Source organism: Lactuca saligna, chromosome 4, assembly GCF_052625555.1.
Source record: "Lactuca saligna cultivar CGN05327 chromosome 4, ASM5262555v1, whole genome shotgun sequence".
Taxonomy (NCBI): Eukaryota; Viridiplantae; Streptophyta; class Magnoliopsida; order Asterales; family Asteraceae; genus Lactuca; species Lactuca saligna.
This window is the reverse complement of record NC_136420.1, coordinates 31,484,000-31,497,231: the sequence shown is the minus strand read 5'-3', so window position 1 is coordinate 31,497,231 and position 13,232 is coordinate 31,484,000. Positions and strand designations below refer to the sequence as shown.

Sequence of the window (13,232 nt, the reverse complement as noted above, 5' to 3'; positions counted from 1 at the left end):
ACGAATAAAAAGTTTAAGCAGTAACTAAACTTACCAATATTTTTGTTTAGATCATTTGAAAGGAAAGCAGAAGTGTTAAGACATAAGACAATCTGTTCGAATAAACATCTGACTGATTTTTTTATAGGTGAATGCATAGTTACTTTTATGGAAAACATTTATATAAAAGTATTTTATACCAAATGAATGCTTATATGTGAACCAAATGCTTATTATCTGGAATATGTATTAATTTTATATTTATACAAAGATGATAAATGTTCCATGACATGTATTGTGCTAGACATGGTTCAATATTGTCTAGTTAACATGCTAAAGTTATTATTCTTATTATCATGCTTCGATTGCATTTAAGCTGCATAATGAGTAGTCTGATACAGGATATGTGTGTGAGTGAGAGAGAGAGAGAGAGAGATTTGAAATGAGATAATGGCTCTGTTCTATGGCACTATTATGTGTCGGGGTACTATTATGTACTATAGTAGTATTACGTATCATAGTTTTTTTACATACTAATTCATCTAAGAGAGTAATTTGACAACCACTGACTATTCTATATAGTCTTGTGGAACATTATTAGGTGTTCATTCCTATAGGTGTTAGTGAATCATGCATACCTTCGAGTATGTATGATATTCATTTAAGTTCTCTATCCACCACCCTCTATCATTTCCATTTGACTTACCACATGCGAATGAATCCTCAAGGAAGTGTAGTAAACTAGTCGTTTACAATGATATGTCATGGATAGGTGATATTATTTGGTATCCGTTGTTATAGGTTCGTAACGTGAGAATTGTCTGGGTGGGGTAACTAGTGGTTTATTATCATATAAAAATATCATATCTATATTGTTTGATAATTTTTTTGTGTGTAGAATAAATATAATAATATTATAGGTTGAAAACCATATGTGTCTTACTAGATTCCCAAACCTGACCCACTCAAACTTTATGTATCACAGGTAACTCTACTAGTACTAATAGAAATTAATAAGAGTGTGTAGAATGATTAAGAGACTTATTATTGTATTACGACATGGAATAAATTATACTTATAACTTATATTTTTGATAATGATTATGACATCATTATAGTTGTGTATTTAAACATAATTTGATATCAAAAAAGGTTGAATTTTATCTGGGATTTTCGCAACAGAGTTCTATAAAAGACTACCATTTTCAAAGAATAAAAGAAAAGGTTTTTCAAGCCTAAAATTAAGGGATCTCACATAGCCCCCAACAAAATGCAACGGTCTTCTTCATCAACTGAGTTAGATGTACTATTATCTTCGAGAAATTTTGGATAAACCTTCGATAATAACCAACCAAACCAAGGAAACTACAAATCTCATATGGAGACCTCAGAACCTCCCACTGTATCATAGCCTCGATCTTAGTTAGATCGATTAAAATATCATCTTGGTTGATGATGTGACCTAAAAACTTAACCTCACACAAACAAAAATTGCATTTAAAGAAATTAACATGGAGTCTCTCCATTTTCAAAGTCTCAAAAACTTCTCACAAGTGACCCTCATGCTGCTCCTTGGTCTTAGAATAGACCAAGATATCATCGATAAACACGATCACTAATTAATCCAACATCAGCCTACACACCCAGTTCATGAGATACATGAACTCTTTCGATGCGTTGGTGAGCCCAAATGGCATCACCATGAACTCGTAATTTCCATAACTAATCGTAAAATCTATCTTCTGAATATCTTCGTCTCAGACTCTCATATGGTGATATACAAACCTAAAATCAATCTTGGAAAACCAAGATATCCTACAATGGATCAAATAAATAATTGATCCTCAGAAGTGGATAATGGTTCTTCAATGTCAACTTGTTCAACTCCGACTAGTCGATTCACATCCGATGCATCCTATGCTTCTTCTTTACAAAAAAGATAGGTGCTATCCAAGGAGAAATACTTGGCCGAATAAACTCATTGTCTAATAGCTCTTAAAGCTGGGTGGAAAACTCTTGCATCTTAGAAAGTGCATGACGATAAGGTCCCTTGGCTATCGGAGCCACACCCGAAACTAAATTGATGATGAACTCAACTCGCCTCTTAGTAGGCACTGCTAGCAACTCCTTGGGAAACACATTGGGAAATGCCAAACTATAGGTATGCCATCGATAGTCTTATTTTTCTTAACCTAATTATCCACAACATAAGCAAAAAATCCATTACACCCGTGTTGCAAGTATCTCCTAGCTCTTACAACTGAACAAAAGGTTAGGCTTTCCTGCACCCCTTCACCATGAATAATCAACTCCCTACCCCGCACTTTAGGTACAAACATGAATACTCACAGAGGTCCAAAAGCAAGGGGGAAAAGGTTGCTAGTTACTGGAAATGATTGGAACAACATCTTCTTGCAATCAATGGTCACCTTCAAGCTTAACCAAGGAAGAAAACATTTAAATTCTTAATATAGGGTTATGGTTTTGCATGGGAGAGTCTCTGTGAGATGGAGATTGAAAAAATAATGAAACCATAAGCTTTTGTGCCATTAAATAGACTCATCAAGTTGCAAACTCATCATGTTGCAAACTTTATTAGAAGTCATGTTGTGAGAAGGCCGCACCGAGACCCTTAAATTTATCAACTCAAAAAGATTAAAGGATTGAAATTACTAACCATAAAATGAATGATACATTTTCGTAGATGCCATCGACCAAAATGTAATAATATACATCCAAAAATGTGATAATTTTATTGTTGAATTGAATTTAACGAAAAAAATTAATGTATCATGAAAACAGACACTTTCTAGGCAAGTGAATGCCAAACCTATTGTAGGCAGTGTTAAACGAGAAAATGAATGTTACATTTTCGTAGATTCCATTGGCAAAAATGTCATAATATACATCCATAAATGTGATAATTTTGTTGCCGAATTGAATTTAACATTTTTTTTAATGTTGCATGAAAACCGAACATTTTCTAGGAAAATGAATTCCAAACCTACTATAGTGTGACATCCCATATATTTTAGAACCAAAAATTCTTTTCTTTATGTTTTCAAATTTATAATATCTTAATTTTTGGAAAATCCCACTATATTACAACATTTTGAATACAAATTATTGCTTGAAAATATCAAAACTTTAGGGATATCATAATCGATACACAAAATATGTTACGACGTAAAGACCTAACAATAATGAACACTATTACATGTCTTATCTTTAATCACTCTACTTCCTATTCAAGTCTTCAGCAGTCATAACACCTCTATATGTAATGCATACAAAATGAGTGGGGCAGGTTGGGAAACCTGGTGATATACATAGGGTCTTAATTCTATAATGTTTTAATGATAATAAATCATATATCTCGAACTTGAAAAAATTAATTGTTATCAACAACACAAATATATCATATATATAAGATAATCAACCGCATATCGTCAATCTATCCTGATGGATCACTGTAAGCAACAAGTTGACAATATTGTTTTGGGGATTCCTTGGAAATAGAGGAGGGTAAATAGAGACAACAAATAAGGGGAGTGGAGTACTCGAATGAATATACAAAATCCATACTCTCGGATTAGTATGATTACTTAACACTATAAGACAATTAAGTCAGGGGTGGCTATCTATACTCCTCTAGATGACAAGTATTATTGAACATATTTCTACCCTCATATGCTCCCTATCTATGCTCCCTATCTGGCTGTCTAAATGATGACCCAAACATACCTAGAAGTGATCTGATATACGCACATCCTATCTGGCAGTCTAAAATATAACTTACGAAGCTCATCCGATCACTAGATAATGGAAAACATAACTCACAAAGCTCACTTTATAAATGGAAACGATAACTTACAAAGCTCACCTGAAAGGAAAATGAGGGGGAATACCAATATAGTACTCATATACATAAAATGCACCCCACTGGTCACCAATGTCATCGAATAGAGTTTTACTCTTCGTTCCTATTTCACACAATCCAGTAATATGATGCTACCCAATAGCCAAACTTAATTAAACTAAGCATCTACTTTAGGTCAACTAAGATATAACAAGATTTCCATCCCGGTAATCAACACCAATTTCGTGCATATGTAATATCTTTACAATACAAGGTATAACTAACACACTTTCAACTCAACTCGAACTAAGCATCCTTTATAAGTCTTATCTCATCACTAGGAAAGACTACAATGCTTATAATCAACTTCCAATACCAACTCGTTTTTAGGCAACATTATCGTAATTTAATGTATACATTTAGCACAAAGTACTAGGTATTAGTATACATTTATTTTTTCTGTAATAATACCTCTAATATTATCATCATGTAATAATATTATATATACATCTTAACACATATAGAACCATATCTGTTCCGTACACCGTATGTCATCAAAAATACATCTAACACATATTCCAGTTAATAATCATATAATTCACACATAAACTTTCAACATATTTAATACATTTAATAAATACTTGTACTAAAATCATGTTTATGAAAGTAACTATGCACTCACTCAACTCACTTGATTGAGGTGGAAGATCCACGGCTGGCGAGCTTCTTGCCTAACACTTCATCTTATATCTTTTAAGACAAAACTGCACAAATGGTCCCTGTGGTATGTCAAAAATTGCCACTTTGGTCCAAAAAGGTTTGGACTAGCACCAGTAGTCCAAAACTTTCATTTTGTTGCGTATTTAGTCCAATCTGTTCTGATTTTTTTTCAAAATGATGGATCTGCCCCTGCTAATATATTTTATCTTTTTTCTTATTTGTTTTTCTTATTTTCAGATTTAAAAAAAAATAAAAAAATAAAATAAATCTCTCTATCTCTCTCTAAAAAAACAAGAAAATAAAAATAAATCTCTCTCTCTCTCTCTCTCTCTCTCTCTCTCTCTCTCTTTCTCTCTCACTCTCTCTCTCTCTCTCTCTCTCTCTCTCTCTCTCTCTCTCTCTCTTTCCTTCCCCAATATTTCTCATTCTCTTTTTGTTTGTTCTTCATGGATCTAAAGAACACTTCATAAAGCCCAGAAACTGGTGCCATCGCCGGAAACTGGTGTCACCGATAGAAACCACCCTCATCCAAAATCATTGTTGATGCCGCCACCATTTTCGTCGTTGATCCCACCTCCTTCAGCCCCACCTTCAGCCCCCATTGTCTCTGTCACCAACAACCTCCAACAAATCTGAAAGTCACCATCACTTACAACAAATCCTAATCGATTCCCACCATCGTAGACCCTTTTGTCACTTTCTTTGTTCGTCTTCTCCACCGGAAACCATATCCATAACCCCAATTTTTGACAAAAACCATCACCAACTTCTGAAACGCTAGCGCCGCCACCTTATCTCATATGGATTAGGGTTTTGAATGAAGAAGAAGGATGTCGTCGATTTGTGAAGATAACGACGTTTATAGATCAGGAACGTCGTCGATCTTGAGGGTTTCTAGACGAATCCACCTCCGAAAATCTGAAATGCATCCTTACAAAGCTTGAATCGATAGATCTGGTGGCGACGATTCAGATCCTCCTCCGTCCAGATCTGGAAGCCAGTTTGTGGGATACCACCGTCAGAAGCAAACATATTGCCTCTCGCCGCCTTTCATCTAATCCTCTAACTTGATTGATCCTCAACAAAACCTAGCTCGAAGCAAAACCTTATTTACAAATCTGTTTCCATTGCCGGAGAAGAAACAAAGAGCATATCGGTGAGGGTTAATATTGGAGGTGCTCCAACGAGAGAGAGAGAGAGAGAGAGAGAGAGAGGAAATGGTGATCGTGGTGGTGGTCTTGTTTACAGGAGGGAGGACTGAAAATAATTTTTTTTAATTTAAATAAAAAAATATAACAAAATTAAAAAAAATAGAAAATGAAATTAAAAAAGGGCAAATCTATCATTTTAAAACAAATCAAAGTAATTTGGACCAAACTCGCAACAAAATCAAACTTTTGGACCACTGGTGCTGGTCCAAACCTTTTTGGACCAAAGTGGCAATTTTCGACAAACCACAGGGACCATTTGTGCAGGTCATCTTTTAAACATCAAAGTTTCTAGCGAAAAGTCGGAAAGTTCGTAGGCAGAACTTCGACTCTAATTACTTCATTTTGTCGGGTTTTACTTTTTCTATAGAGCCTTGCTAAAATACTCACAAACTCAGAAGTATTAGAGCTCTAGATCAGAAAAGTCTCCACCGAGAAGGATGGGAAAAGGTGTGAGAAATGATCCATTTTCGACTTCTATTTATAGCAGGCTATAGGGGTGCGAACCTAATGATAAGAGTGTGTCATGCTTTTAGCGGTTTTTCCTTCCTTTTGAGGTACCACGTGTCACACTAATTTCGGTCCACGTCGTCGACACGTTATCATTGTAACGCCCACAGATTCGGGTTAATCAATTTTTGAGGCAATAAGCATAAAAAAATGAATTTTTGATAGAAAGTTATTTAGAATAAATAATCTTAACCAAGTTATAGTATATTTCACAAGGGTTCCATACATATAAAGAACGCTAAAATCTGACTTATAACGAAAAAATTATGACCCGTCGAAGTTTTACGGCTAAACTAACACGACACCACGTAATCAGTGGATTTTTGATAGATTAATTTTTAGCCTTAGTGATCAAAATGAAAGTCGTATTATATGTTAAACCGAGAACGTACAAAATAAGAACGTCCAAATCTAACTTCGTATGAGGAGGTTATGATTTTTCTTTAGATTTAGCATAGTAGTTCACAGTGTCGTAAATCAAATTTTAGATCGATCGATTTTTAACCGATAAAACCTAAATGAGAATTCACGATCTCATTAATAGGAGCTCAAAGATATAAAGACAGTCGAAATCGGACGTCAAATGACAAAGTTATGAATTTTTAACGGGTTTAACTGTCTAAGTCTGTTAAAATATAACTTTAAAAATAAATTCAAAATTAGCCGACGGAGTTTAAACGAAAGTTGTAGATCCCGTGGATACTTATGCGTGGATATAAAGAACGTAAAAAAACGGACCTCGTATGCGAACGTTACGGATTTTAGAAGATAATTAATTTTTGGAGTGATTTGTGAGTGACACATGGTGCGATCAAAGCCATTATCGTACCATTGTAGGGCGTTTGGTTTACCTGACTGTCACTAGACCGGATATTGTTCATACAGTTCATGTGGTTAGCACCCTTTTGTTTCCATCTACAATCTCTCTTCAGTTGCGTGCCTATAGTGCTGCAAATTGGGATAGCGATATTTATAATCGTAAGTCCACTACTAGGTATTGTGTTTTTCTTGGAGATTCATTGATATTATGGAAGAGCATGAAACAAGATGTTGTCTCTTGATCTTCCACAAAATATGAGCATTGAGCCATGGATATCGCCACTTGTGAGATTGTTTGTTTGGGATGGCTTCTTGCAGATATGGGCGTTCACATATCTCAGCCCAGTGGCGGATGTGTGTGGTGCCCAGGGGGTCCCGGGCCACTGCTCCGCTTTGGTCCGTTAGGGTAAAAAAAAAAAATTCTATTAGGTGCACCGGCTTCAAATTCGTTCGGGTGACACTATACTTTTGAGAATTCGAGGCCCAGAAAATAAAACTATAAAAAATGCTAGTCCAACAAATAAAGAAAATTAATACAATACCTCAATTTAGAATTAGCCCAAATGCATTTTGAGTTTGTAGCCCAACTGCCCAAGTTGCTTATTTAATTTTTTAACCAATAGAATTAGCCATTTAGCCCAATACCCAATCTCTATTAAGTGTCCATAGGCTTTTGAAGAAAAGAAATTGGAGTGTTGCCCTTGTGAACGAGATTACAGAAAAAAAAAAAAAAAAAACGGCATTGTGAACTATGGATGAAGAAATTTTTTTTGGATATTGGGACTTGCTTCTTTCAATCGATTTCAACCATTCAAGTGTTCAACCATTCGATTTTGTTTGGCTTGGCTTGGCTTGGAACTCCTTTCAATCCTACAAATACAATGAAACAAGTAAGTATTGATAATTTTAGGTTTATGAAATTAGTCAAATTAGTTGTTTTTTTGTTGAAATTTCTTTTAGGTGAAATTAGTAGTTGTTAACCTTGAAATTATTTGTTTACTTGAAATTAGTAGTTGTTATTTGTTAACCTTGAAATTACTTGAATTTACTTGGAATATTGGATGGCTTATTTGTTTGATATTGAATTGTTAGGATAAAAGTGGGTCTTTTTTTGGAAGAACAAGCATCACTAAATCAAGTGTTGGAGAATCCATCAAAAGACCATGCTCCAATGATTTAAGTTTTGAAGTATCCTCTAAAAGACCATATCCTTCTAATCAATCATTCCCTTCGGTGTCTAATGTAAATCCACAACCTACAACTACTCCAATTACAAATGTTGAATTGAAAGATCTTCCAAAAGACCCGGGTGTAAGACCAAAGATTACAACTTACCATCCAAATCAAAGAGATGAAATAAGGAGGGCATATTTGCTTCAAGGACCATGTCAACCAAGGGGTCATATATTCCCTTCAAAGAAAATAGGTTCAAAAGAAAGACGTTTTGTTGTTAAGTGGTTTGATGACTTTGATTGGTTAGAATATAGCATAAAAGAGAACAAAGCATTTTGTTTATTTTGCTATGTATGTGGAGACATGGTGGGAAAACAACATGGGAGAGATGCATTTGTTTCACAAGGTTTTGATAGTTGGAATAAAAGACAATCATTGAGAGATCATATGGGTGGTATTGATAGTTTTCATCACAAAGCAAAAGAAAATTGTGAATTTTTATTGAAAGAAAAACAATCTATTAGTGCAGCCTTCAACAAGCAAACCAAGATTGAGGAGAGTAATTATAAACTTCGTTTAGGTGCTTCAATTTGGTGTTGTAAATTTTTATTGAAAAATGGTTTACCATTTCGGGGTCATGATGAGTCGAGTGACTCTCTTAATAGAGGGATTTTCTTGGAGTTATTATCTTTCTTGAGAGACCATAATGAAGGCATTCACAATGTTACCTTAGAAAATGCTCCTCAAAATAATCAAGTGACGTGCCCGAGGACTCAAAAGCAAATTGTTGAATGCTTTACAACAGAGATAGTTTTAGATATTTGCAAAGAAATTGGTAAAGATGTGTTTTCTTTATTGGTTGTGAATCGAGTGATGTATCAAAAAAAGAACAAATGGCCATATTTTTGAGGTATGTCGACAACCGTGGAGTGGTGAAGGAAAGATTCATTGGAGTGGTGCACGTGAAGGATACATCCTCTTTGACTCTTAAAGCAGCTATAGATGTCTCAGGTAAATATAACATTTTTTCTTCCTTATTATGAATTTTAATTGAATATTATTCACTTTAATGTTTAATATCTTTTTTATCAGGTAAGAGGACAAGATTACGATGGGGCAAGCAATACGCGTGGTGCATTTAATGGTCTAAAAGCTTTAATTTTGCAAGATAATGATTCAGCGCATTATGTGCATTGCTTTGCACACCAATTTCAGTTAGTTATTGTGGGTGTAGCAAAGAAGCATGATGGTGTTGATGATTTCTTTGAGCAACTTTCTTTGGTGGTTAATGTGGTAGGTGGTTCATGTAAAAGACAAGACATGCTATGGGAAAGTCAAAGAGAAAGGGTGAAAATGTCAATTGGAAATGGTGAACTTGAAACTGGAAGAGGGTTAAACCAAGAAAGCTCTCTTATTGGAGCAGGAGATACAAGATGGGGTTCACATTTCAAAACCATCACAAGTTTGATGACTTATTTCCGGAGGTTCGTCATGTTCTTGCTTATGTTGAAGAGGAAGGATCCACTTTAAGTAACCGAAATCAAGCATTTGGTATCTTAAAATATTTCAAGACATTAGATTTCGTGTTTTACTTACATTTGATGTATGCAATTTTACACCTCACGAATGTATTGTCAAAGCATCTTCAAAAAAAGGATCAAGATATTTTAGAAGCAGCTTCTTTGGTTAGAGGGACAATTGACGCATTGAAGTCTTTAAGAGACACGGGGTTTGCTAAACTTTTATCGAATGTATTCTCTTTTTGTCAAAAACATGATATTAATATTGTGGAGATAACGGAAAATTATGTCACATCAAGAGGCCGTAAGACTAAAATTACTAATCAATTTCATTTTGAAGTTGAAATTTTCAACACCGTCATGGATATGCAAATTATAGAATTTGGGGACCGATTTAGTGAACTTAACACCCAATTACTAGAATACATGGGGGCTTTGAGTCCTTGTGATTCATTTGCTAAATTTAACAAAACAAAGTTGTTAAAGTTGAGTGAGTTATACACAAAAGATTTTGATGATGCGGAGAGGATGCAACTTGATGGTGAACTTGAAATATATTATCACGCTTTGTATAAAGATGACCGGTTCACTAGTTTGCAAGGAATTTTCGACCTTTCTCGTTTGATGGTGGAAACGGGGAAACATCGGTCTTATACTATGGTTTATAGGTTGTTGAAGTTGGTTTTGGTTTTACCCGTTGCAACCGCAACGGTTGAAAGATGTTTTTCAGCGATGAAGTTTTTGAAGACGGATTTGCGTAACAAAATAGGTGATGATTTTTTGAACGATGCCATGATTTCTTATGTTGAAAAAGAAGCACTTATGAAAGTGAAGATCGAAGATGTAATGGATCGGTTTCAAAAAATGTGTACCCGTAGATGTCAAATTTAGATATTAAGATATAATGGATCGATTTGATGTACTAGTACTTTTAAGTTTTTTTATGTTATTATATTCGGACGAAAAAAAAAATTGTGCCACTGCTGTGACAACTTTCTGCGTCCGCCACTTTCTTCGCCTACCTATTTGTATTGTGACATCGAGAGTGTGATAATGATTGCCAATAATTTAGTGTTTCATGAGCGCACAAAATACATTGAGATTGATTGTCATTTCACATAACATCATCTCTCTAAAGACACTATCTCTCTTCTTTATGTTTCTTCCACTTTGCAAATTTTGATATTCTTACGAAACCATTGACTGTTCCTCGATTTTATTTTCTGTCCGACAAACTCTCAATGCTTATTGTTGTTGCATTGTGAGTTTGAGGAGGGGATGTTAGCCTAATAAGATTATGAGCTTTACTTTGTATTGGATTTTATGTTGGTCAATTAGCTACAAAACCCTAATTAGCTAGTGTATATATTCTGTCTTTTTTCCTTTCATTGTAACTTGTACTTCTCATTTGATAATAATATAAAACCCTAACCGTTTTATGTCTTGCTAGTTTACACGACCCATGGATGGTCATAACGCAAAGTTTGAATGGATTCACAAATATTTTGTCGCCTAGTGATTGTGATGCAACAATTACTTGGTTGTTACGTGTTTGGTGGAACGACGAAAGGTCATAAGCTATCAGGTAGTATGTATTGTATGTGTAATGGAATGTATGGTTGATTTGGGAAGTCATTAAGTTTTGTGGTTATGGTTTAATGTTACAAGTTTTTATTGTTATTCTCGTAAGAAATGGAAGGACACGACGTGATTGTACTCGATGTTTACTTTGTGTTGAGACTTCCGTTGGTTATATGATATGACTCTGATTTGACATTATAATTTTATGAGTTTAAAATAAATGAATTTTATGTATTTTTCAAAAGATGGTTTTTCGTTATTTAACTACTATTTATAAAAATAAATTTTTGGGATTTTCTAATATGTACCCTAAGAGCACATATAAGAAGTATTAATTAATCATAATTATTACCATAATTAAATGTTAAACACATTAATTATAAGAAATATTACCATAATTAAATATAAAATTCATTAATGATCTCTATAATTAATGTATTTCACATTTAATTATGGTAATAATTGTGATTAATTAATACTTTTTATATGTACCCTTAGGGCACATATTAGAAAATCCTTTTATAAAAATAAATTTTTGGTTGAAAATTTAGGATGAGATATAGCTCGGACGACTGTAATTTTGTTTAACCAGTTTTATTTTTGGTTGGTATGCGGATGTAATTAAGCAATTAAAACTTATATTTTTTCACTTTGATGAGAGGACGTTGTTGAGGTGGTTTAGTTTACGTTCTCTGTATTGGATTTATAGAAATGGAAATGAGCTACAAAATTACACGTCCTGGAAAATAAAGTTTGGCAATTTTTCGAAAACACGTTAGGACCAAATTCAGAAAAATTAGAAAAAAAAAAGCCAAAAATAAAAAATTTGAAAGTTGGAAGGGGCTGTCAACGACCGTTTTGCTCTATTTGAAAATTAAAAAGAAAAAAAAAAAGTAAAAATAGCATTGTTATCGATGTACTCTTGGGAACCGTAGCAATCACTTGGTAAATCTTTTAGAGGAAATATTTATTAGGGTAATTAACTGTTGCTTTTGTATTTAATTATTATTATTTTTTTATTATTTTTTTAATTTTATTTACCATTGAACTTGTTGTAAGTGTTCACAAAAACCATTGAAACCGGCTATTAAAGGTTTCAGGCAATTTCTTATATCCGGCGACACTCCGGTCGTCTTCTCCGGTGACTCTCCGGTCGTCTTCTCCGGCGAGCCTCCGACAAAAATGAGATTTTCGACGGATCTTTGGGTCTCGGTTTGATGACTTATAGCAGCAGCAAGCAGCAGGAGGTGGTAATAGTGGTTTACCGACAGCAAAATGGAGGTGACAGATGGGTTCCGGTGATAGGAGGAGGAGGTGGCAGGTGGCTTGTTGTCTTCGTCCCCTCTTCCTTTTTCTGGCAACAAATCGACAGGAGCGAGAGAGGGGAGGGTGGAGAAAGCTAAGCAACAACACCGGCGGTGAATGCTGCTTGGATGGCAGTCGAAAAAAGTCCGTCGGAAAAACTCATTTTTACTGGAGGCTCGCCGGAGAAGACGACCGGAGAGTCGTCGAAGATAAGAAATTACCGGAAATCTTCAATAACCGGTTTCAATGGTTTCTGTAAACACCTATCACAAGTTCAATAGTAAATGAGATAAAAAAAAGAGAAAAATGACCAATTGAATACAAAGACAATAATTAATTACCCTAATAATTCATTTCCCGTAAATCTTAACGTATATAATAAGTTGTTAAAATAAGGAACCCACTATTGATATTTTATTAATATCTGCAATTACAAGCTTGCCTAGATTGTGATTTATATCTGCATTTACAAGCTTGCCTAGATTGTAATGCGATGCCAATTAGGAGAGATTTGTAAAAAGCATTTGCAATATGAGTGAAATTCGAACAATAGAGATGT

At 34.5% G+C, this 13,232-nt stretch overlaps 1 protein-coding gene across 1 annotated transcript; it reads left to right on the top strand.

The window, feature by feature from the left end:
- The first annotated feature begins 7,322 nt into the window (after positions 1-7,322).
- Positions 7,323-12,586, top strand: LOC145039436 (uncharacterized). Its single transcript, XM_078987496.1, has 7 exons — positions 7,323-7,490; positions 8,187-9,102; positions 9,156-9,271; positions 9,360-9,729; positions 9,846-10,140; positions 10,435-10,630; positions 12,428-12,586. The coding sequence occupies exons 1-7, from the start codon at positions 7,323-7,325 to the stop codon at positions 12,584-12,586; spliced, it is 2,220 nt and encodes a 739-aa protein (XP_078843622.1).
- The last annotated feature ends 646 nt before the right edge of the window (positions 12,587-13,232 follow it).

What these genes read in the sequence shown, in the direction of transcription:
- LOC145039436 (XM_078987496.1), top strand. Translation starts at nt 7,323, where the DNA reads ATGTTGTCTCTTGATCTTCCACAAAATATGAGCATTGAGCCATGGATA. An exon ending in CTCTTAAAGCAGCTATAGAT is followed by an intron (nt 9,272 to 9,359) that starts GTCTCAGGTAAA and finishes CTTTTTTATCAG; the next exon opens with GTAAGAGGACAAGATTACGA. An exon ending in TGAAAGTGAAGATCGAAGAT is followed by an intron (nt 10,631 to 12,427) that starts GTAATGGATCGG and finishes ACTTGTTGTAAG; the next exon opens with TGTTCACAAAAACCATTGAA.